General features: G+C 42.3%; 1 protein-coding gene and 1 long non-coding RNA gene across 6 annotated transcripts in view; one reads left to right on the top strand and one right to left on the bottom strand.

Moving 5' to 3' along the window:
• The window catches only part of AKAP10 (A-kinase anchoring protein 10), a 75,417-nt gene extending 63,749 nt beyond the window's left edge, over nt 1-11,668 (bottom strand). The window contains exons 1-2 of one of the 2 annotated variants that reach the window (XM_045569448.1): nt 11,404-11,668; nt 3,158-3,205 (exon numbers count right to left, since the gene is read on the bottom strand). In XM_045569448.1, the coding sequence (XP_045425404.1) occupies nt 3,158-3,205; nt 11,404-11,491 (136 nt within the window). In that variant the 5' untranslated portion in view covers nt 11,492-11,668. The remainder of the gene's footprint in view (nt 1-3,157; nt 3,206-11,403) is intronic. The other variant, XM_045569450.1, reaches the window with a different exon arrangement.
• A 107-nt stretch (nt 11,669-11,775) lies between these two features.
• LOC123650571 lies at nt 11,776-21,484 on the top strand. Of its 4 annotated transcripts, XR_006739416.1 has the most exons (4): nt 11,776-12,366; nt 18,043-18,107; nt 18,967-19,053; nt 19,865-21,484. It is a non-coding gene; the product is annotated as an uncharacterized LOC123650571 (long non-coding RNA). The 4 variants fall into 4 exon arrangements; XR_006739415.1 differs by lacking the exons at nt 11,776-12,366; nt 18,043-18,107 and adding an exon at nt 18,581-18,606; XR_006739414.1 differs by lacking the exons at nt 11,776-12,366; nt 18,043-18,107 and having other exon boundaries at nt 18,551-19,053.
• Nucleotides 21,485-23,351: the final 1,867 nt, after the last annotated feature.

Raw genomic sequence — 23,351 nt, 5'->3', positions numbered from 1 at the left:
TTCTATACTGCTGCTGTACTATCCTGAGGTTAAGTCAACAAATGCTAAGCAGAGATTGTGTACCCTCATAAAGAGTACAAGCATGGAATTTTTTGGCCTGGTAGTGATTTACAAATTAGCTAGGCCTATCCCATCATTCTATAAAAGAAGAATCTGAAGAAAGTTAAATGACTTCTCAAGGTCATACTGCTAGTGGCAAAGTTTAAAGTGGAAGACTGCTGTTCTGACTACCTAGAACATCAGATTTCCTTCTTTCTTCCACAATCAGATCTAGTCTTCAAAGGCTTCTGCTTGCCAAGGGCTTTAAGCCCTTAATGCCGGCCAACACAGTTTCAACTAATGTGCAATCCAACTGGCTTTAAGTTATCAGAAGTAAGAAGACAGCGGCTGTAAGTTACCTACTTTTCCCCTAATTTTACAAATCTCATAAATTATAGTCTCCCTCTATCAAATTGAGCATACAGAATCAATGCTAGCAATATAACATACATACATTTGAAATAAAAATTTAAATAAGACCAGATCTACTGGGAGGTCCAAACTCCTCTCTTCTTGCCAATCCCTTAAACCTCTTGGATGAGTAAAACATACTAGCAAACAGGCCCAGGTAACCCATCTCCTTTGAAACTGATCATTACCAGACTATATAAAAACTTACTGTTCAAATACCAGCCAGAACCCAAATTTTGTGCTTTTTAAATATATTCAAAAAATTTGAATTTGGGATTCAAGTATTACTAATCTAAATGAACAATATAAAGTTAACTTACAGAACCAGTTTCTCTGAGAGGCCACCATTGCTAGCTTCTTCAGCATGACTAGTCTATATTGACTTGCTATCCATCAAACAATTGGAGGCCATTTGGGTGGTGATATGGTTCAACACAGAATAGGTAACCCATCTCCTTTGAAACTAATCAGTACCAGACTATCCAATCCAAGAGAGAACAGAAAATTTCAGGCAAAACAAAGTATAAGAAAAACTTGGTATACACCATGTTTATAATAAGGACAAAAACTGTGACAAAATTATAGATGTAACTGTTGAGGTAGAAATGGTAGACTAGGAATAGAATTCTTTTCGTGGTCAATGACATTGATAGCTGTGCCTAGTTACAGAGTAATAAATGAAGAGCTTTGGTGTTAGACAAGGTGATCTTTTAGGATTTCTTCTATCTCCTTGCCCCAAGACAGGACAAAATGGAATTTTTGGCAGTAGAGTTACTAGGCATTATCATCACATGAAGTGGTTTTTCTACTTTGAAAGCTGCATTCCTCTAATTGTGAAATATTGTTGTTAGAGGAACATTAAATATATAAAGTACTTATAGAATTGAGCATATTTTCTAGGTTTAACAGTTTTATATTTTTATGAGTTTTTAAAAATATGTTTCACTTCTGTATTTTGCTCAGGAAAAAATATTTATTAAAACTTCAGTTTATCAGGCACTGAAGATATGAGGATGAGTAAAATCTAATGTCTGCACTCAAGAGGGTTATATAAATCTTGATGGTAATTTTTACATGCCATCTTATACAAATCTCTGGATGGTTTAGACTTAGCATTAAAAGGAAATGTTTAATTGGGGGAAATTGAAACCCCTCCCCCAAAAGCCTTGAACTTCCTTCCTGAAAATATATCTGTTTATGCTGCCATAAAAAAAGCACATTTGGTCTTGGATGTGATTTTTTTTGTGAAAGTGCAAATGGGACCATACCTTAGAAGTTGGACATAATCTTCTAATTTTGGTAAACATCAAATTATTTTTAAATATTTGTGATTGAAGGTTTATAGGAAAAAGATTAGACAGTTTACTCTGTTTTTTCCAGAGGACAGAAGTAAAACTCCTCAGCTGAAGAAACAGACATATTTTAGGTCAGTGTAAGAGTGGGAGATGGTACATCTTCCACTTCCCCAAAAATAGAAATCACTGTATGTACTGGTTATATGCTCAGAATAAAAAGAAAGGGGGAAAAAATTAAAGCAAAAAATATCAAAGGGTAGAAGCAAAAAAAATCAAAAGTATTAAGACTATTTCTTAAAAATATATTTAAACTTTTGATGGATATCATTCTTGATTGTTGCATGTTTTTGTCATACACAAATTTTTATATAACTGTCCTTTTTGAAGCATATCATGAACATTTTTCTATGTTAATAAATTTACATCTTCAATTTTATAAAAAAAATCTAAATAAGCAGTAATCTACAGATTTTATGTAAATACTTATGAAATGATTATTGAAACAATTTCCATTATGATTTTCCCATTCCAATCTCTGTACATTGGACATAATGAAATCAGTCAAAAATTCAGCAGAGATTACCATCTAAGGAAAGCATGTTCTAACCATGTCAATAAGGACAATGTATTGATCCTAACAAAGCACTCTAAATAAATTGTAAATTAAGGTTATTCATTCAAAGTAATAAAGAAACAAAAATTGTAATCACTCATACTTCTGGATAAAGGACAGAAAACCAAGCCTTGTAAGTGGCAGTGCTTCCCCGCAGCTGACAGGCTGCTCAGCTGAGTATTCTTCATTGTCTGCCTTATTAAACAGAGTCAAATAATTGCTTTTAGGGAACAATCCAATGTGTGATTAATAAGGGCACTGGTTCACTGTAATCACTGGGACAGCCAACTCACGCTAGGCTCAGTGAAAGCCTATTATGTGCCATGTATTAAAGGACATACAGGTTAAAAAGAGAAGTCACAATAAAAAATCATTATAAAATAAGGCAGAAATGATTAATACCAAAAGAGAGACGATAACAGGGTTAAAGAGCTTGTAAATGCAAAGCACATCACTTTTATTTTATATTTTTATTTATTTTTTTTGAGACAGAGTCTCACTCTGTTGCCCAGGCAAGTGCTGTGGCGTCAGCCTAGCTCACAACAACCTCAAACTCCTGGGCTCAAGCAATCCTCCTGCCTCAGCCTCCCGAGTAGCTGAAACTACAGGTGCGCACCACCACACCCGGTTAATTTTTTCTATTTTTAGCAGAGTCAGGGGCTCGCTCTTGCTCAGGCTGGTCTCTAACTCCTGACTTCAAGCTATCCTCCCGCCTTCCAGAGTGCTAGGATTTCAGGCATGAGCCACCTCGCCCCACCTCATATAACTTTTTAATACAGTAGAATGCCACTGAACTCACCTTTAATGGGCTTGACATCTGAGGTCTTCTCTTGTTCTTTGCCTTTCACTAGAAGATAAAAGAGCATCACGACCAAATTTTGCAGCCAAAGAGATCCATTCTATATTTCGTAAAAATCAGACAAGCTTTTTTTTTCCTTTTTTTGGAGATAAGGTCTGGCACTGTCACCCAGTCTAGAGTACAGTGGCATTATCATAGTTCACTGTAGCCTCCAACTCCTGGGTTCAAGTGAAGCAAACCTCTCATCTCAGCCTCCTGAGTAGCTAGGACTACAGGCCTGTGCCACCATGCCTGGCTAATTTTTTGAAGATATGAAATCTTGCTGTGTTGCCCAGGTTGGTCTCAAACTCCTGGCCTCAAGTGATCCTCCCATCTTGGTCTCCCAAAGTGCTGGTATTACAGGTGTGAACCATCAGCGGCCAGACAAGCTTTATTCTAACTGATTCAAAGTTCTAGAACAAAACAGACTAACTACCTTGGAGGGGGACAGGGCAGGGCAGTTGTCAGGGAAGGTTTCTCTTAGCAAGTGACCTTTGCACAGCATCCAGTCAAAAATGTTGAGTGGACATGGAGAGACAACATGGTCACAAAACCGGGGTTCAAATTCTAGCTCTGCCACTTATAAGCCATCTGATCTTGGACAAGTTACTTTACTTCTCTGGGTCTTAATTTATAAAATTAGATCAATAATCAAAATTACTTTAGAGGTTTGCTAAAGAAAAAATAAATACTTCTAAAGGGCTTAGAAGAGTAACTAGCACAGTAAATTTAGGATAAATGTAAACCAATATTATTACCATGTATCACCCACTGTATTGGCTACTGGAAGCATAGTGAAGAAAGAGTTCTTAGGCTGTGTATCATATCTTACTTCTTACTCTTCTCATAGCCTCAAATACAAATATTCTAAACTCACAAACATTCTACACTTCTAACATTCAAGGTTTAACAACTTGTCTCTAAAACAAACATACAATGGCTCCTTTATCATATAAAACAGTGAAAATCCTACTGCAGATAAGCTAACAATATAACATCCAAGAAAGGACAAGAGACTCCTGGAATTGATAAATGAATTCAGTAGTCTCAGGATACAAAATTAATGCACATAAATCAGTGGCATTCATATACGCCAATAACAGTCAAGCCAAAAATCAAATCAAAGACACAACACCTTTCACAATAGCATCAAAGAAAATTAAATATTTAGGAATATATTTAACAAAGGAGGTGAGAGACATATATAGGGAGAACTGCGAAACACTGAGAAAAGAAGTTGTAGAAGATCTAAACAGATGGAAATCCCTACCATGCTCATAGATTGGTAGAATCAACATTGTTAAAATGTCCATACTACCTAAAGTGATCTACAGAATTGATGCAATCCCTATCAAAATACTACCATCATTCTTTACAGATTTAGAAAAAATAATTCTATACTTTATATGGAACCAGAGAAGACCTCATATAGCCAAAGCAATCTTAAGCAAAAAGAACAAATTGGGAGGCATCAGTCTGCCAGACTTCAAACTTTACTACAAGGCTATAGTAACCAAAACAGCATGGTACTGGCACAAGAACAGAGATATAGACCTTTGGAATAGGATGGAGATCCCAGATATAAAACTATCCTCATATTGTCATCTAATCTTCAACAGACAAAAACTTACATTGGGGAAAAGAATCTCTATTCAATAAGTGGTGCTGTCAAAACTGGATATCCACATGTAGAAGACATGAGACTAGATCCCCACCTCTCACCTCTCACAAAAATCAACTCACGATGGATAACAGATTTATATTTTTTAAATTTAAATTTATAATAGTTCTTTTTTTATTTATAAAAAAGAGATGGGGTCTCGCTCTTGCTCAGGCTGGTCTCAAACTCCTGACCTCAAGCGAACCTCCCACCTCGGGCTCCCAGAGTGCTAGGATTACAGGCGTGAGCCACTGCACCCAGCCTGGATAACAGACTTAAACCTAAGGTGTGAAATCTTAAGAATTCTGGAAGAAAACGTCAGGAAGACTCTTTCAGACATCAGCCTAGGCAAAGAATTTATGAAGAAGACCATCAAAGCAATCACAGCAACAACAAAAATAAACAAATGGGACCTGATCAAATTAGAAAGCTTCCGCAAAGCCAAGGAAAACTATTATAGTGAATAGACAACCTACAGAATGGGAGAAAATATTTGCTTTCTACATATCTGATAAAGGGCTGATAACAAGAAACTATACAGAACTTAAGAAAATTAACAAGAAAAAAATCAAACAACCCCATCAATAAATAGGCAAAAGACATGAACAGAAACTTCAAAAGAAGACAGACTAATGGCTAGCAAACATATAAAAAAGTGCTCAACATCTCTAATTATGGAAATGCAAATCAAAACTATAATGGGATATCACCTAACTCCAGTGAGAATGGCCCTTATCAAAAAGTCCTGAAACAAATACTGGTGTGGATATGGAAAGATTGGAACACTCTTATACTGCTGGTGGGACTGCAAATTAGTACAACCCCTGCAGAAAGTAATTTGGAGATACCTCAAAGAGCTAAAAATAGAAATACCATTTGATCCAGCAATCCCACTACTAGGCATCTATCCAAAGGAAAAAAAGACATCCTATAATAAAGACATCTGCACTCGAATGTTTACAGCAGCACAATTCACAACTGCAAAGATGTGGAAACCACCCAAGTGCCCGTCTATACATGAGTGGATTAATAAAATGTGGTATATCATGAAATACTACTCAACTACAAAAAACTATGGTCATCTAGCACCTCTTATATTATCCTGGATAGAGACTGAGCCCATCCTTCGAAGTGAGGTATGACAAGGATGGAAAAACATGGCACCACATGTACTTGCCATCAAATTGGTACTAACTGACCAACACTAAGGCGCTCACATGGTAGTAATACTCATTGGGTGCCAGTCAGGGGGCAGGTGCGGGGGGAGGTAAACCCACAACTAAAGGAAGCAGAAAGCACTGTATGGGGGGAGGGACATGCTTGTAGCCCTGGCTTGGGTGGGGCAAACGCATTACATGTAACCAAAATGTTTGTGCCCCCATAATGTCCTGAATAAATTAAAAAAAAAAAAAAGGAAGGCGCTTGGCAGCTTAAGCCAAGTGTGAACTCTATTACAGGATCTGACAGAAGACTATTTTTAACCTTCTTTACTTTTCTTGTATTTTTTTCAACATTAAACTTTTTTTAATCTTACCATAGAAAATCAAGATTTGAAATCAAATCAATTAAATTTTTCTTATCAAAATAAGAAATGCCAAAATGTGCCCATCTCTCTACTTTTGCTCTTTTAAACATTAAAAATTGAAAAGGCTAGGTTGAGCGTGGTGGCTTGTAACTGTCGACACCCCAGCACTTTGGGAGGCCAAGGCAGGAGGATGACTTGAGACTAGGAGTTTGAGACCAGCCTGAGCAACACAGCCTGAGACTCAGTCTCTACAAAAAATACAAAAATTAGCCAGGTGTGGTGGCCCATGCCTGTAGTCCTAGCTACTCAGGAGGCTGAAGCAGGAGGATCCTCGAGCCTAGGAGTTGGAGGTTGCAGTGAGTTATGGTAACACCACTGCACTCCAGCCTGGGCAACAGAGCGAGGCCCTGTCTCAAAACAAACAAAAAGTTGGAAGGTTAGTAGCAGGAAATAACTAGCTCTCAACTATTTGAGTTCCCTGTATATGCCAGACACTCTCCTGGCTCACAAAAGACAACTATCTTGCTTTTAAGAAGTTTATATTGAAGTGTGTGGAGACTAATACAGAAATAATTAAGATCATTGCAGGTAGGATCACCGCTGTCTGGAAGATAAAATTTTAAAATGTGGTAGGGTGAAGTATTTTACAGACAGTTTAAGGTTCCTTTGCAGTCCTCTCAGCAGCATCTGCCAACCAGCATCTCTCACTTGAAACACTCACTTGTCATGGCTTCCCTGATGCCCCATCTCCTGGCTTTCTAGCCACTCCTCAGTTTATTCCCTTGCTGACCTCTCCTCCTTTGCCCACTGGAAATTTCTAAGGGAAAGGGTGGGTCCCTCTCTTTTCTCTGCATATACATACGTATATCCTGGCTGATCTTACCCATTCTTAAGGCTTTCAATACCATAGATGTGCTGTAACTCCTAAATTTACACTTCCATTCTAAATCTTTTTTGATCTCAAATTCATATAGCTAACCACCTACTGCCATCTTCCGTAATTCCACTTGTCCAAAATGCAATGTATCATCTTTTCCCAAACCTGTTCCAGCCTCAGTCTTCTTCTTCTCTCATCAATGACATCATCACCTTTTACTCAGGTCAAAAATCTGAAAGTCATCCTTAACATGATCTCTCCCTTACCTCCCATGCCCAAATCATTTCTATGACCAAGTGATTCTACCACCAAAATATACCTCCATAGTTCCACTTTTGCCACCCTCACAGCATTCTCCTACTATCAATCATATCTCCTATGTAATACTTCAAACATAAAATGGCATGCAACATGACTATCAAATATTAGCATTTTGCTTTATTTCCTCCCGCCTCCCAGTATTAATATTGCACATATAGTTTAAGGTTCCTATGAATCACCATCTGACCCCATTGATCTTCCCCCCTTCCCAGAGATAAATATTATCCAAAATTAGAGGTTTTCTGCCATAAATGTTTTTAGACATTCACTACATATGAATATATATTAAAAATATGGGATTACTCTGCACATTTAAAAAAATTACATAAACAGTATTCTATACACATGTACTGATGTAGTCCTAGTTCATTCATGAAGCTCTAGCTTATGTATTCTAGCTACTTAATTTTTATAAATACACATTTACCCATTTTCCTGTTAATGCACATTTACTTTATTTCCTAATTTTCATTTATAAACATTGATGCGATGAACATTCTAGTATATGTCTTCCTATGCACATAAACAAAAATTTCTCTAGGATAAATCCCTAGAAATGAAATTTTGAGGTAACAAATTATGTGCATTTTTAATGACAGTGACTGTACCAATTTATACTCCTATAGCCATGCTTCATATTCTTGTCCTTGGTATTTCTAATTTTTGCCAACTTATTAGTTTTGAAATGGTATTTGATGTTTTAAATTCATTTCCTGTTTCCTTTGAAGTCATACATCCTTTCTTGCTTACAGGCCATTTAGGTTTCCTCTTTTGTGAACTGCCTCTTTGTCTTTTATTTATTACTTATAGAAATTCCATACACGTTCTAGATGCTAATCCTTTGTGTTGCAAGTATCTTAACTATATTTTATGGTATGGAAGTTTTTAATTTTAATGTAGTCAAATTTCTATTATATGGATTGTATATTCCTTTATCTTACTTTTTAAAATATCCTTTTCTACCCCAAGATCAGATTTTCCCCACCTTGTGTTCTTCTGTATGATTCCAAGTTTTGCTTTTTCATATTTTGGGCTCTTACCTACCTGAAACGTATTTCAATATATCAGGGACTGGCAAACTACAGCCTACTGGGACAAATCCAGCCCAATACCAGTTTTTGTCAATAGTTTTATTACAGCACAGCCCTGTCCATTTATTTACATACTGTCTATGGCAACAAGGATAGAGGATAGTATGACAGATGGACCATATAGCCTGCATAAAATATTTACTATCTGGCCCTTTACAGAAAAAATTAGCTAAGCCCTGATATATATGAGAGGAGGTAGGAAATTAACTTTTTTTTGGCCAAATCAACATCATATGCTGATTAGTCTATCCTTTCCCAACTGACTAGGAACTCTTTTTATATACTAAGTTCACATACATACCTGGGTCTGTTTTTGCACATTTGTTTTGGAAATATACCATAGCTGTCAAGAATGGAAGGGAAACCAAATGAAAGACTACAGCAAAATAATGCTGCTTACCTGATCTTCATAAAACCAGCTCCTTCTTGACATTTAACCTGAGATTTGAAAGTCATCTCCTCAGAGGACTTCCTTAACCACCCAATCTAAACAGCGACGACTGCCTAGACCAGGGTGTTAATTGTCAGGGATGGTAAGAAGTGGTTGGATTTGGGTATGTTCTGGGGTAGACTTAACAGATTTGCTGATGGATCAGATACAGAGTAGGAGAGAGAGAAAGATTCAAGGATGTACTAAAGTTTTAGCTCGAGTGATTAAAAGGCCAAAAGTGCCATTTATTGGGAAGAGAAAAGATGATGAACAGGTTTAGAAGGGCTAAATCTGGAACAAAATTTTACATATTGTAAGTTAAAGGTACCTATTAGAGATATAAAGTGGACTAACAGTTGGATATACCAGTTAGGATTCAGGGGTGAGGATCCAAGCTAGAGATGTAAATTTGGGAGTTATCAACATATAGATGATACTTAAACCTAGTATTTAAAGTCTGGATGGGATCCTTAATAGGATCATCTCCAGCTTCTACTCCTGCATCTAGAATAATCTTTTTAAAACATAAAATGAAATCACTCCTGAAGGAGTGATCCTTTTAAAATTTTTAAATATTCCTCCGCACTTGAAATAAAATCTAACCAAGGCTTATAAAACTCTCAATCACCTAATGTTTGCCTACTTCTACACCTCAGTCACAGTAGCCTTCTTTCCTTTCTTGAAGGGCACCAAGCTCTTTCTTGCCTCATGGCCTTTGAACATATTGTCCCCTATGCTTACAGTGCTCTTCCCTGGCCTCTCTAAAGTTACCTCCTACTGATCCTTCAACTAAGTTTCAAGGTTACCTGCTGAAGCCTTTCTCTAACACCCAACCAAAAAGCTTTCTCCTCTTAATCTCTTTCATAACTTCACTCAATTCTTAAATACATACCAAATACACACACGCGCGCGTGTGCGCGCGCGCACACACACAGATTTGTTTGCCTGTTTGTCCATCTACCCCAGCAGACAGTAAGCTCCATGGGTGCAGACTGTCTTGCTCACGACTCAATCATGAGGATCTAGCACAGTGCCTGACTACAGACACTCAAAAGTATTTGTTAAATAAATAGAAATGGCCTCTTGTGCAACATGCAATTTGCCTCATTATTCTTTTTTTAATAAATCTTTTGCACTTCTATGCTTCATCAGTCTTAGAATGTTTTTCCTCCTTAAAAAAAAAAAGACCAACCACTTCAAAACTGTCAAACAAACTAGAGAGCTATTAATTACACCCTTACCTTACCAATAAGCTTCCTCCTACTATCTTGCTGGTTCCACTCATTCTGCACTGTTTCATTCACTAATCACCTAGCATCAGTTACCCAAACCCTGTACCTACTGAAGAGGAATTCTTTAAAGAGGTGAATGCGCCCTTTAGGAATCATCTAATTCTCAGTAGAGAGAGGAGAGAAACGTGGGTAAACTGGCCTGTCCCAGGGTACTATTAGTAGGAAAGCTGTCATGTGAACCCAAGACCCTGATTTCATTTAGTGCTTTTTCCAAAATCAGTTCTGTCTGGTAACTTTTATCTGAAGCAACAAGAATTGATAGAAAAACCACTATCATACAAAGACCCACACTTGTTCACTTTGGAAATGTATTTTTAATGAAGTACAACAACCTTACCCAGGATCAAAATCAGGCTGCCTCTACTTAAAAACTGGGCGGCTATTACAACTGAAAATCAGAAATGTAAGTAGTTCGTTCATAAAGTTAGGGTTTCAGTAGTTAGTAAGCTCGCTAAGTCATCAAAAAAAGTAGTCTTCCTCACTGAGGAACTTTAGCAATAAGTAATTTTATTTCAGGAACAGGAGTAACGCCTTCTCCCCTAAAAAAAAAATCAGAGGAAACTGGAAAAATAGCCCTGGCTGAAGGAAACGATTTTTTCAGGTGTTGCTGTTAGACATAAAACCCTTAATATTCGGAAAATTCAGAAACTTCCGTAATAAGGTATTAAAGGGATTTCCTTGATCTTGATCCACAGTGCGCAAGAAAACCCAAAAACCTCAAAACCCTCTTAAAGCTGTTCTTAAGCAAACAACATTAACTTGTATGGGTTTCAGTAAACACTTTTGGACCAGCGTGACAATTCCCCTCTGACCTCGCGCGAGGAGACCACCTTCTCCCTCCGTGCAGAGTCCCGGAGACGAGCAGCGCACTCAGGGGCGTCTGCGCGGAGGCCAAAGGGCTCACCGAGGGCCTCGCCCCCGCCCAGGAGGAAGGACGCCCTTGCAGGCCCACCTGCCCCACCGCCGCCCCTGAGGCCCGGCCTGACTCCCCGCCGGCGCCCCCTCAGCTACCTTTCCGCCGGAAGAAGGACATGGCGGGGCCCGGGTCGGGGCGGAGGGTGCGGGGGGACTGTCGCGGGGAGGGCCCGGCTCCCCTCATTCAGCAACTGGCCCGGACTTCCGGGTCCGCAGGGACCGCCGCACTAGCCCGAAAAGAGACCTTTCTTCCGGGAGTGGGTCCCACCGCCTCCTCGGGATGCCCAGGCAGCTCCTGCCGCCATATTATCAACAAGCCACCCGCCCGGAGTTCCGGTCCTTCCCCGCGCGAGGCTTCACGGGAGGCCCAGCCGCCGGCCCCGCCCCCTCCCGTGGGTGCAGGGGCGCGCACCCGCGCCGCCCACGTGACCCTCCGCGCGTGCGGCCTGCGGCCCTGGCCGTGGCCTGGGGTGCTCGGAGCTGGGCGCCGTTCCCGCGGCGGCTCTGTGGCGCCTGGCGCCGACCCTCGGCGGGGTGCTGCGGCCTCAGTCTCCGCGAAGCGAAACACGGAGCGGGAGCTGCCCTTGGGCTGGGCTTGCGCGGCGCCTCAGGCCCGGGGCGCCCTCGGACGTGCCCCGTTTCTCCGCTTGAGCGCTATTAAAAGGCGCCGGCCGACCCGGACAGTCACTCTGTGCCCCGCGGAGCAGAGTGCTTGGTGCGCGGGTCCGAGGCGAACCCGAGCTCTGACCGGGCGTGGGAGGCGCGGCCTGCTTGTGGCGGCTGCAGGGCGCCCTCAGGCGTAGTGACCTCGGGAGTGAGAAAGAGAAAGTGGGTTTTTTCGGATCCCCGTAAACGGCGCATTTGTAAGGGACAGCAGCATGTTAAAAGAAGCCTCGCCGGTGTTTACGAGGCAAACTCCACTGAATCATCCTTGTTCACGTGCCGTTTTCCTGTGACTCTTCCGACCTCCCCCGACCCCTAAAGCGAAATGAATCTGGGTTCCGTATCTTTGGAGCTCGTTACACTTCCTAGCCGCGGCTGCGAGCGGGGAGCCGGAAGGTAATACAGCGACACAATAAATGTTCGCGGGGGGGTTTAGCCGACGTAATCTGTCATGTGATGGACGGGGAAACTGAGGTCCAGAAGAGGCAACTTGCCCAAGATTGTTCAGGGTGTCTGCGTTTAAGACTGTCCCTAGAACCCAGGGGCTTTTCGTCGCGCTCTTAGAGCAGATTAGTAGATTGGTCTATTTCGCTTCGGGGCACGTTTGCAAGTGCATGAACGTTTATTGAAGCTGACATTTATTGAAAACTTACTATGCCCCAGTCCTGTGCTAAACCCTCCAGATTAGTAGTAGTCCTCAGAGTCGGTCTTGGTGTAGGGAAAACTAGGCACCTGCCCAAGGTCACAAATTAGCTAGGCGTAAAGTCTGGATTCCAAGGTCAAACCTTTCCCCAGGTAAGGAAAGAGTGTTCGGGGAGCCAGGCGGGAGCGGGAGAGTGGCCGTGGTTCCGGGCGCCCCAAGGAGCTGCTGCTGATTGGGCGTCGGTCCGAAAGCTGTCCCCTGGCCACCCGCAGGCTCGGATGCCCCTGGAAACGAGTCTGCGCTCCGAGGGGAACCGCACTGCGCAGTCTGCAGCCAATAAAACCACGGATCATGCCCCCCACCCTCCCAAAGGGAGAATGGCTGAAGTCAAGAACTTCAGCCTGGGTGCGGTTTATAGTCTAAGGGGATAAATGGCTATCCAGCAGGGGTCCCAGCACAGGGCGTCTACGCTCTTACGTAGAACTCACAGTGCCCTTCTCTCCTTCCCTTCCAGTCCGGTTCTTTGCAGGGGCTGTTCTGTGTTTGTTGACTGTTTAGTTGGTTGGGGCAGGAGGGACATGGGGCAAATTCTTCCTTATTCTCTCCAATTAAACGTAGAATAGGCGTAGAAGCAGTTTTCTTCCCCAACTTCCAGGCAAGCTTCTCCTACCAGAAATTCTGGAGTTGCCTTATTTCCCTGGACAGCTAAATACTTTCCCGTCATAATAATGGCCATCATTATTTATGAAGTACTGATTATGTGCCCTCCAAGCAGCACTAAGTGCTTTGTAATCACGATCTCACTTAATTCTGCAACTGTGCCCTCCCACCCCAAAAAGAGACCCTGTGAGCTGGCTGCCATCATTACACGCAATTTACAGTTGTGGCCCTGAGGCTCAGAGTAACTTACCCAGGATCACAAGGCTAGTTAAGTCACTTCTAATCTGACTTCAAAGCCACTTTCTCCTATCTTTCCCTCCACCTCCTGCTAATGCCCATTTGTCCAGTGTTCCAGAACGGGCTGTCTGTTGGGCAGATATCGGGATGAGTGAGATCTAGCTGGGCGGATTCTCCAGGTGGCTTCTGACTCGTCACCATTACAGTATTCATGTGCTGAGGGAAGCTTCATGTTAAGAGTATTGTCATTTAATCTTTTGAAATTTGATGAGCTACATATGAATAAAGTTAAAATAAAACAAGAATATAAAAATAAAGAAGAATATTCTATTAGCTTGAATACCCAGTTGTGGCAAACTGATACTCAGCGTTGTATTTCTAAATTAACTTGTTAGAGTCACTTTAATTTACATGTAAAATAAAATAGAGTTTTACCAGAAGGAGTTTCTTTAATTATGCTCCTAAATTTAAGGGAATCCTCACAGCCTTTTTATACCAGTTGGATTACTTACAACAAATCAGTGAAGTAAAATCAGTAAGTTAATTATCAGGAAGCCAGTGAATAAAATTAATCTCCTGTGACAAACACTGCCTACAAATTAGTGAACAGTATTCTACAGCAAACATCGTAACAAAGGTAGTTTTCTGTATCAAACATTGATAACATCAAAAAAACTATTCAAACAAATCTTTTGATATTATAGGAAAGCTCTTTGTTCCTTTTTAGTAAGCAGATATAAACAAACTCAGATTTATGACATCAAGATTGAGACTACTGTGCATATTGATATAACTTAAAATTCTCATCTACTGTCTAAACAGAGACTAATTCTTAACCCAGTGTTTTATGTTACAAAAGCGTTTGCATCGATGTCTTTGTGAAATTTATTGCTGAAAAACTTGTGGCCTCTGATTTTAGTTCTAATCAAATCAATTGCCTCTGTAGTCTCTAATCATGCCAGATGGATGGGATTTTATTGCACATTATGCCCATTAAAGGAACTCAAAACAAGCAGTCAGGATATTATAATAATGTTAATAATAATCTTAAATTTGCATAGCAGAGACTTCCATTTCTGATAACAGTCAAGTAGGTAATGTGGAGTAGTCACATGCTAAGGAAAACCAAAAAAAGATGAAGAAAATATGAAACGACATTGGGGCAATAAGAAGATAATGAAGAATTACTGGGTGAAAATAGAGAGGAAAATGTAATCTGGTTAAGTCCTATATCTGGAGCCTCTTGCTCTGGAAGGTTTTGATGTTTATGAAAAAAACACTGAGAAGCTGAGTTGAGTGATGCTGTTGATAACATCACAGACTAGACACAAAAGTGGAAGCCAGGGGCCTATTTTGGGTCAGGGTTCTAAAAAACTAGGCCAGAAGTAAACTTGCCTTTTTAGGGGTTGCAACCCAGCTTCAAGTCATCTGAGTGATCTAGGAAATCTTAATCCAAAACAGTAAATTTGGAAAATCCTGACTACTGGTGCCCGTAGGTGCCTGGTAGAAGCAAATGAAAATCTATAGGAATAAGATAACATCACCCAAGTTGTCAAATTACTTCAACAATTTTTCAAATACAATGTCTGGCATACAGTCACAGATATCCAGGCACATGAGATAAGACATAGGAACAAAAGCCAAGAGAAATGACAAGCAACAGAAACACTCACATGGGGCCTACACATAGTGGAATTATCAGACATAGTTTTTTTTTTTTTTTTTGAGGTAGAGTCCCACTCTGTTGCCCAGGCTAGAGTGCCATAGCATCAGCCTAGCTCACAGCAACCTCAAACTCCTGGGCTCAAGCGATCCTCCTGCCTCAGCCTCCCGAGTAGCTGGGACTACAGGCGTATGCCACTATGTCTGGCTAATTTTTTCTCTATTTTTAGTTGCCTGGCTAATTTCTTTCTATTTTTAGTAGAGACGCTCTTCCTCAGGCTGGTCTCAAACTCCTGACCTCAGGCCTCCTGCCTTGGCCTCACAAAGTGCTAGGATTACAGGCGTGAGCCACCGCGCCTGGCCCAGACACAGATTTCAATGTAACTGTTCTTGCTATATTCAAGGAGATAAAAAAACAAGATAGAAAGTTTGAATAGAGAACTGGAAATTGTAAAAACTGACAGAGTAGATGTGAAAAAGAAGCAACTAAAAATTCTGCAACTGAAAAACAAACTAAAAACTAAATGGATCTGTAAATGCCAGTCATGGTGGCTCACTCCTATAATCCTAGCACTCTGGGAGGCCGGGGTGGGAGGATCACTTGAGCTCAGGAGTTTGAGACCAGCCTGAATAAGAGCAAGACCCTGTCTCTACTAAAAATAGAAAAATTAGCCAGGCATGGTGCACCTGTAGTCCCAGCTACTTGGGAGGCTGAGACAAGAGGATCACTTGAGCCCAGGAGTTTGAGGTTGCAGTGAACTAAGATGATGCCACTGCACTCTACCCTGGGTGACACAGACTATGTCTCAAAAAAATAAAATAGAATAACAATAAAAACTCTAAAAGAAAAAAGTAAATGGATCTCTAAGAAAGGTTATATCTAAAGAGAGAATTTGTGAAATGGTAAACAGGTCAGAGGAAAATACCCAGAATGAAGCATGCAGTGAGGGTAAGAGACTTAAGAGAATATAATGAGAAGGTTTACCGTATGTTTAATCAGAGTACAGAAGGGGAGAAAGAATTTAGCATAGAAAATATTTGAAAAACTAATGGCTGACAATTTTCCTGAAGTGATAGCACAAACCAATCTACCAATTCAAGAATCACTATGAACTGCAAACAAAATAAATAAAAAGAAATCTACTCATAGATTATTAATAACAAATATTCAGGAAATGAAAAAAAAATTTGAGACAGGGTCTCACTCTGTCACCCAGGCTGGGGTGCCATGGCACAATCATAGCTCACTCTAACCTCCAATTCCTGGGCTCAAGCGATCCTCCAACCTTAGCCTTCTGAGTAGTGAGGACTACAGGTGCACACCAGCACTCCCAGCTAATTTTTAAATTTTTTGAAGAATAGGGTCTCGCCATGTTGCCCAGGCTGGTCTCAAACTTCTGGCCTCAAGCAATCCTCCCACCTCAGCCTTGCAAAGTTCTGAGATTAGGCATTAGCTACTGCTCCTGGCCAAAAAAATTATTAAAAATTGCTGGGGATAAAGGAAAGATTACCTTCAAAGCAATGGCACCTAGACAGGCAGTTGATTTTTTTCAACAGTTGCAATGGAAGCCAGAAGACTGTTATTAAAACTTCAATGTGCCTTAAAAAGTAACTATCAACCTGGAATCCTAACCCATCAAAAATATATTTCAAGAATGACACAAAATAAGACATTTTCAGACATAAAGAGAGAAAAATTGTCACCAGCGGATCTCACTAAAGGATATTCTAAAGGATTTACTTCAGGCAGAAGAAAAGTGACCTAAGATAGAAAGTCTGAGCTGCAAGGCATTATAAAGAAAAAGGAAACTAGTAAGTAAGTGGATAAATGTGAATGAGCTGCTTACTGTGTAAGCAGTAATAATAAAGTTGGGAAAGTTAACCAACTGCAAAGTTGGGGGGCACAGTCTACATAAGAGCACCCTTACTTTGGACACCAGTTGCAAGTTCAGGGATCCCCAAGATGACCCTTAGTTTTGATAATTTGCAGCAAGTGCTCACAAAACTCACTGAAAGGTGTTTTATTCACAGTTATGATTTATTACAGCTAAAGGATACAGATTCGAATTAGCCAAGGGAAGAAATGCATAGGGTAGAGTCCAGAAAAGTACAAATGAGAACTTCCAGTTGCCCTCCCCCCATGAAGTCAGGACAGGGTTGGTTTCCCAGCATGAAGTATTGGCAACCAGGGAAGCTAACCCATGCATTGGTGTCCAAAGTCTTTACTGGGGTTGCATTCTGTAAGCATGGTTGATGGCGTAAGTGGCTGATCCCAGTCTCCAACCCCTTAGGAGGTCCCTGTGATGCCATATGACCCAAAGCCCCCAAGCCAAATCACATTGTTGCTATCTGGCTGGCCCAAGGCCCCCAGTCAAAACAAAATTACTCCTATCAGGAATGACATTCCAAGGGTCTAAAGAGACCACCTCCCAGAAGCGGAGGGCAAAAGCCAGACCTTTCTTTGGGCAAGGTTAAATCCTTTTCTATACAAACATATGCCGGCTTTAAAAATTTCACCAGTGTGACAGCCCCTGACTTTTTGTAGGGTTTATATTCCACTCTCTGGCATGTATGTATCTTGCCTGCTATCTAGGACACTTGCCATGTCATGCTTACTGAGTGTGTTTGGCATGGTGTCATCAATATAGTCCCAGTGTGATGTTCTGTGGAATGTGCACACAATCAAGGATTCTTTAGACCAGCACTGTCCAGTATATCAGTGGCTCCACCAAACATAACTCATCAGTACTTGAAGCGTGGCTAATCAAATTAAGATGTGCTGTAAGTGTAAAATACATACTTTCAATTTCTGTGCTCTCTAACCTGACCACTTCCTGCAAACACTGACCGTATCTTTGGTTTTTCTTTAGCAGCTGGGGTGCACCTGGCCTGTGCACGGAGCAGGCTGGAAGTGCCAGAGAGGTAACAACCACAGGTCAGATTCCAAAGACTTGGTATAAAAAGAGAATGTAAAATATCACATTAATATTTTCATATTCATTACAATGTCTATGACATTATCCCAGTTCCTACTTTGAGGCTGAGGAAATAGCCACAAGGTGGATCTGAAGACTCATCGGGCTTCCTGTGGGCTGGGCCTTGAGTCAGGGCTCCGTAAGACTTCATTCTAAGCACAGGAGCACGTGCTGTTTGGGGTCCTCTGGTTACAATCATCCCTATCTCAGATCCTGTATTGCACAGTCCTTGGAAATTCTGGGAATTCTCCTTTCCCTGGTGCTCAGTTATCCTGAAAAATGACCTCAGGTCTTTCCCACCATTCCCAACCCCCCAGGCTGTGGCCTGGTACCATCTGTGGCCTGTTAGGAACTAGCAGCACATCACTGCCTGAGCTCTGCCTCCCCTCCTCGCCCTCTTGTCTGAGGAAAATTTGTCTTCCATGAAACTGAGGAACTGGGCCACACAGCAGGAGGCAAGTGAGTATGCACAGCTGCTCCCCCTCAATTGCCATCTGCCCCCGCCTCCCGCCACCCTCCCTGCTGACCCCTGTCCTCAGTCCATGGAAAATTGTCTTCCATGAAACTGGTCCCTGGTGCCAAAAAGGTTGGGGACCACTGCTCTACATACTTACAGGTGTTGCAAGGACCTTCCTTACAGGGTGTCTGGCTTCCTTTTCCTGTGAAGTGACTGAAGTGACCTGGGAACTTGGGAGGGAATGTGATTTTTCACTGTGACAGCTGACATTAGCCTTTTGTTCACAAGATCTTGTTTTTTTTATTATTATTATTAACAAATCAAGCACGCACTAGTCTGCTGTTCGTCTCTCTCCCCACTAGGAACACGGTGATCCGTGAGTCATCTCTCCAGGTCCCTGCCAGTCAAGGCACCCTGAGGGTCACCACGCCAGCTTTGCTTCCCAAACAGTAAGTACATTTACCTTCCTCCGATACTTAAATGTGGTCACCTGGCCTTTGTCATCTCCACTGGTAGTGACCTCCCGCTGTCCACACTGGCCAACAGAGGATTACAGCATTCGGCCACTCAGAGATGCCAGTGCCCCAGTGAAGGCATTGTCTCCTGATCGCTCCTCAGGTCTTACACGGTAAATCAATTCCAACAGTCCTACCCCCTTGAGCCTTCTGACCTCTACTGTGTCAAGAGTAGGTCTGGCAATATGTTCCTCATGTACTCTAGGCCAAGTTCAATCCCAGCAGTCTGTTAGGACCAGCTCTGGGTTCTCTTGCACTGGATCATCAGTTATGGGTGAACACCTTCACGTGGGAAAAATCTTCTCCTACCCAGGCTTCTATTCCACCCACCCCCAGCCCAACAGCTTCAAAATTGACTCTCACATATGATCCCCCAGGTTTCTCCCACACACAGTAGTCAGGGCCAGGGGGTCCTTTGGCAGGTGTGATATTTTCTCCCGCAGCAGAGACTGACTGCCTTGCTTAGGCTGTGCGGAGACCTGACTTTGGTCTTTACCTAGAAAAGCCGAGAGTGGAGGGATCGATCTTCAGTAGAACAAATAGCATCTTGCAAGACACCTGTCTGAGGGGTCATGTGCAGCCTCCTCTGGGGAGAGCAGGGGCTCCAGTTGCCTGAACGTTCAATTTCTTGGCCTTATCCACTCACATGTCCCCACTTCACATCTCCAAGTTCTGCTCTTATCCATTAGGGTGCTGACTTTGACTAGAAGGCAGGTTACGACTATGCATATCGTTTCTTTTTCAGCTCTACCGTTCTTACAGTTAGATCCTGGGCCTGAGGTTGAGCAAAGTCTGTCCTACAACTGCTTCTTAAAAGCTGCCAAAGGAGCCCTGCGGCTTTCACAATGTCACTGGAACTGGCAGTTGGCTACTCTAAGCCTATTGTCTTCTTTTTTCAACCAGAAGCTGGACTACTCCACAGTGCTTAATACTGGCATTGCCTCCTGTCTTAGTCTGTTTGGGCTGCTATCATAAAATGGCATAGACTGGGTGGCTTATAAACAGTGGAAATTTGTTCCTCACAGTTCTGGAGGCTTAGGAGTCCAATATCAGGGTGCCAGCAGATTCAGTGTCTGGGTTGCCACCTAGTTCATAGGTGGCACCTTCTCACCGTGAGATCACATGATAGAAGAGAGGAGGGTCTCTCCAGGGCCTCCTTTATAAGGGCACTAGTCCCATTCCTGAGGGCAGAGCCCTCATGACCTAGTCACCTCCCACAGGCCCTCTCCCCTGATACCATCATCTTGGGCATCTGGATTTCTACATACTAATTTGGGGGAAGTGAGCTCAAACATTCAGACCATAGAGCCTCCATAAAACGTAAGTGCCACAGCTGCTCCTGTCCCCACACAGCATCTCAGTTAATCACAGTGAGCCTGATTAATTGTGATGCTGCTGCTTGCAAGAGGTTATTTGTTCCTCCACTCAGCACCTGCAGTAGTGTTCTTCTTGTGGCCATGCTGATTGCTATGGTCTAAATGTCTGTGTCGCCCCAAAATTCATGAATCCCTCCTGAAGTGGGATTAATACCCATATAAAAGAGGCCTAAGAGAGTCCCCTTGCTACTCCCACCATGAAAGGACACAGCTACAAGGCACTATCTATGAACCAGAAAGTAGACCCTCTCCAGACACCAAATCTGCTGGTGCCTCCATCTCAGACTTCCCAGCCTCCGGAACCCAGTTTTTGGTATTCAGTTATAGCAGCCCGAATGCACTGAGACCCTGGTGAATGATTTAACTTCCAAATCCCAATCCTCTTTAAGGGCCTCCTGGTGGTTAGCCTCAGCTCCCTAGAAAGCGAAGCCAGAGGGCTCACGGCAGAGCTGTGTTAAGGAGCACAGTGCCAGGGGGTGGGAAGGAGAGTTGGGGAGCAAAGGAGAGAAGGAGGGAGAGCCAGTGCAAGGCTATGTAATTGAGCTGGCTGCCACTAAGTGTGCAGAATGTCGGGATCTGTGGGTCCATGCCCCAAGAACCTGTGTAAACTGGGAAGTGTTTATCTGCCAGCTACCATCTCCCATTGATCAACGATTTACCTCACTAGACGTTAACCCTCCGGCACTTCAGGGCTGCACATACATCCTTCATGTCATTATTGGTGTGGAATCCCAGAGCAGGAGAGACATGCACAGTAGGGGCAGGAGGTGAAGTGCAGTCCAGTCACCTCCCTGACTGCACGAAGCAATCCAGAGCCCATGCAGAGCTGGATTCAGAGCCAGATGAGACCGTGAGATGAGAGGGTTTGGAACAGTCGGCAAACACCACCTGCTCCACCTCTTAGAGCCCAAAGGGTTCATTGCCGTATCTTAGATGTGCTGCTGGGAGCGAGAGCTGTAAAGACACTGAATAAATGTAATGACTTCGTGGTTGTGTTGTTGTTGTTGTTTCGTACTCACAAGAGGGGCAGTTGAGTCATATCTGATCCATCAGGACTAGCTGAGCCTCCAGAGTCAACTACCTCACCACGTTTGCAGCCCTTACATGGCGCTTTATCTAGGATGTCTCAAATATATTTCATCAGAGAACCCTAGAATCAGTGATTGTCAAAGCTAGCCGGGATCTTAGCAATGGCCTCACATAACTTGCACTCTACAGGCCAGAAAGCTGAAACCTCTCGCAGTATAATAATAACAATGACAACCACCACAGCAATAATATTAGCCATTATTTTTGAGCACCTGCTAGACACACTTTTTAAAAACACTTTATCCCCATGATAGCTGTCATTTTGCAGATGAAAAACAGTGCCTCATATAGGCTCTGATTCAATCAGTCTGGCTGATCCTGAGGGGCAGCAAGGTTAAAAATCTAGAGCCTGAAGTTTAACTTAAAATTGTTATTTTCCGCCTATAAGGAGATGTGTCTGAAGCTTCATAATCAATCCTCTTGTCCCCCTCTTTTAATTGCCTCGATACTTGCAATGATCTTAAATGAATTTGGATGACATTTTGTATTATGTAGCGTTCACTGGGGGCAAAGCCTATGGGCAGAGAGGTCTAACAGCACACTGTTATGGTTGGGTCAGCCTAAGCCACCAAGGACAAACCTGCAGTCCAACAGTCCGGCTGTGCCTCTGTGCAGTGACAGGGACTGCACGCCTGAGCAACCATGGGGATGACTCACCCAACAAAAGACAGCACGGAGCTATTCTAGGGCAGTGTGCAGGGTAGGTGACATTTAAATGAAGCAGTGCTCTGCTCGGCATACAGCAAACCAGGCTGTGTATCGAGGGTCACGTCAGGTGTGGGCTATGGTAAGGACCCAGAGTTTGGTTTCTTTGGAAACAATATAGTTAATATAGTTGGGGGCTCTATTTACATTTCAGAAAGCAAGAATGGATATTGGGGGCAACCAAGAGATTCTGCCACAGTGGCAGAGCCCAGACTTTTTTTAAAAAATGTTTTCAATTTTTATTATGGGTATATAATAGCTGTATATGACAGAACCCAGATTTGGAATGGATCTGTCTGACTGCAAAACTGGTGCTCCCAACCTGGACCAGTCATTTAATTTCACCTGTACAATGAGAAACATTTTTATTGCTGTAGTGAGTCTGTGGTATGTATGTATTTACAGTGTATCACCACATGAAAAAAACAAAAAACAAACTTGTCCACTTAGGGTGGATTTTCTACAAGTATATTCTGCCTACTTGTTCTTCAGTTTATTTTCTTTTTTCTTTTTGTTTTGAGACAGAGTCTCACTCTGTTGCCCGGGCTAGAGTGCCGAGGCATCAGCCTAGCTCACAGCAACCTCAAACTCCTGGGCTCAAGCAATCCTCCTGCCTCAGCCTCCTGAGTAGCTGGGACTACAGGCATGTGCCACCATGCCTGGCTAATTTTTTCTATATATGTTTAGCTTTCAGGCTAATTTCTTTCTATTTTTAGTAGAGACGGGGTCTTGCTCTTGCTCAGGCTGGTTTCCAACTCCTGACCTCGAGCTATCCTCCTACCTCAGCCTCCCAGAGTGCTGGGATTACAGGTGTGAGCCACCACGCCCGGCCATTTTTTTTCCTCACCCCCTTAAAAGAGCATCTTTTTTTAAAGAGAATAATTTCACAATTCATTTAATGACAACTTGCAGCCATATAATTTCCCTACTTTGGTAATGCCTTTAGACAAAAGTCTGCAAATTAGCACTGATTATTTGCAAAAGTTATTACATTAGCTATACTATCATTTTTCTTAAGTTTGACCAAAGATAACCTAGAACCACAGCCATTATACAGTCACA

This window comes from Lemur catta, chromosome 15, assembly GCF_020740605.2.
Source record: "Lemur catta isolate mLemCat1 chromosome 15, mLemCat1.pri, whole genome shotgun sequence".
NCBI classification, from domain to species: Eukaryota; Metazoa; Chordata; class Mammalia; order Primates; family Lemuridae; genus Lemur; species Lemur catta.
This window is presented reverse-complemented; position numbering and strand designations above follow the sequence as displayed.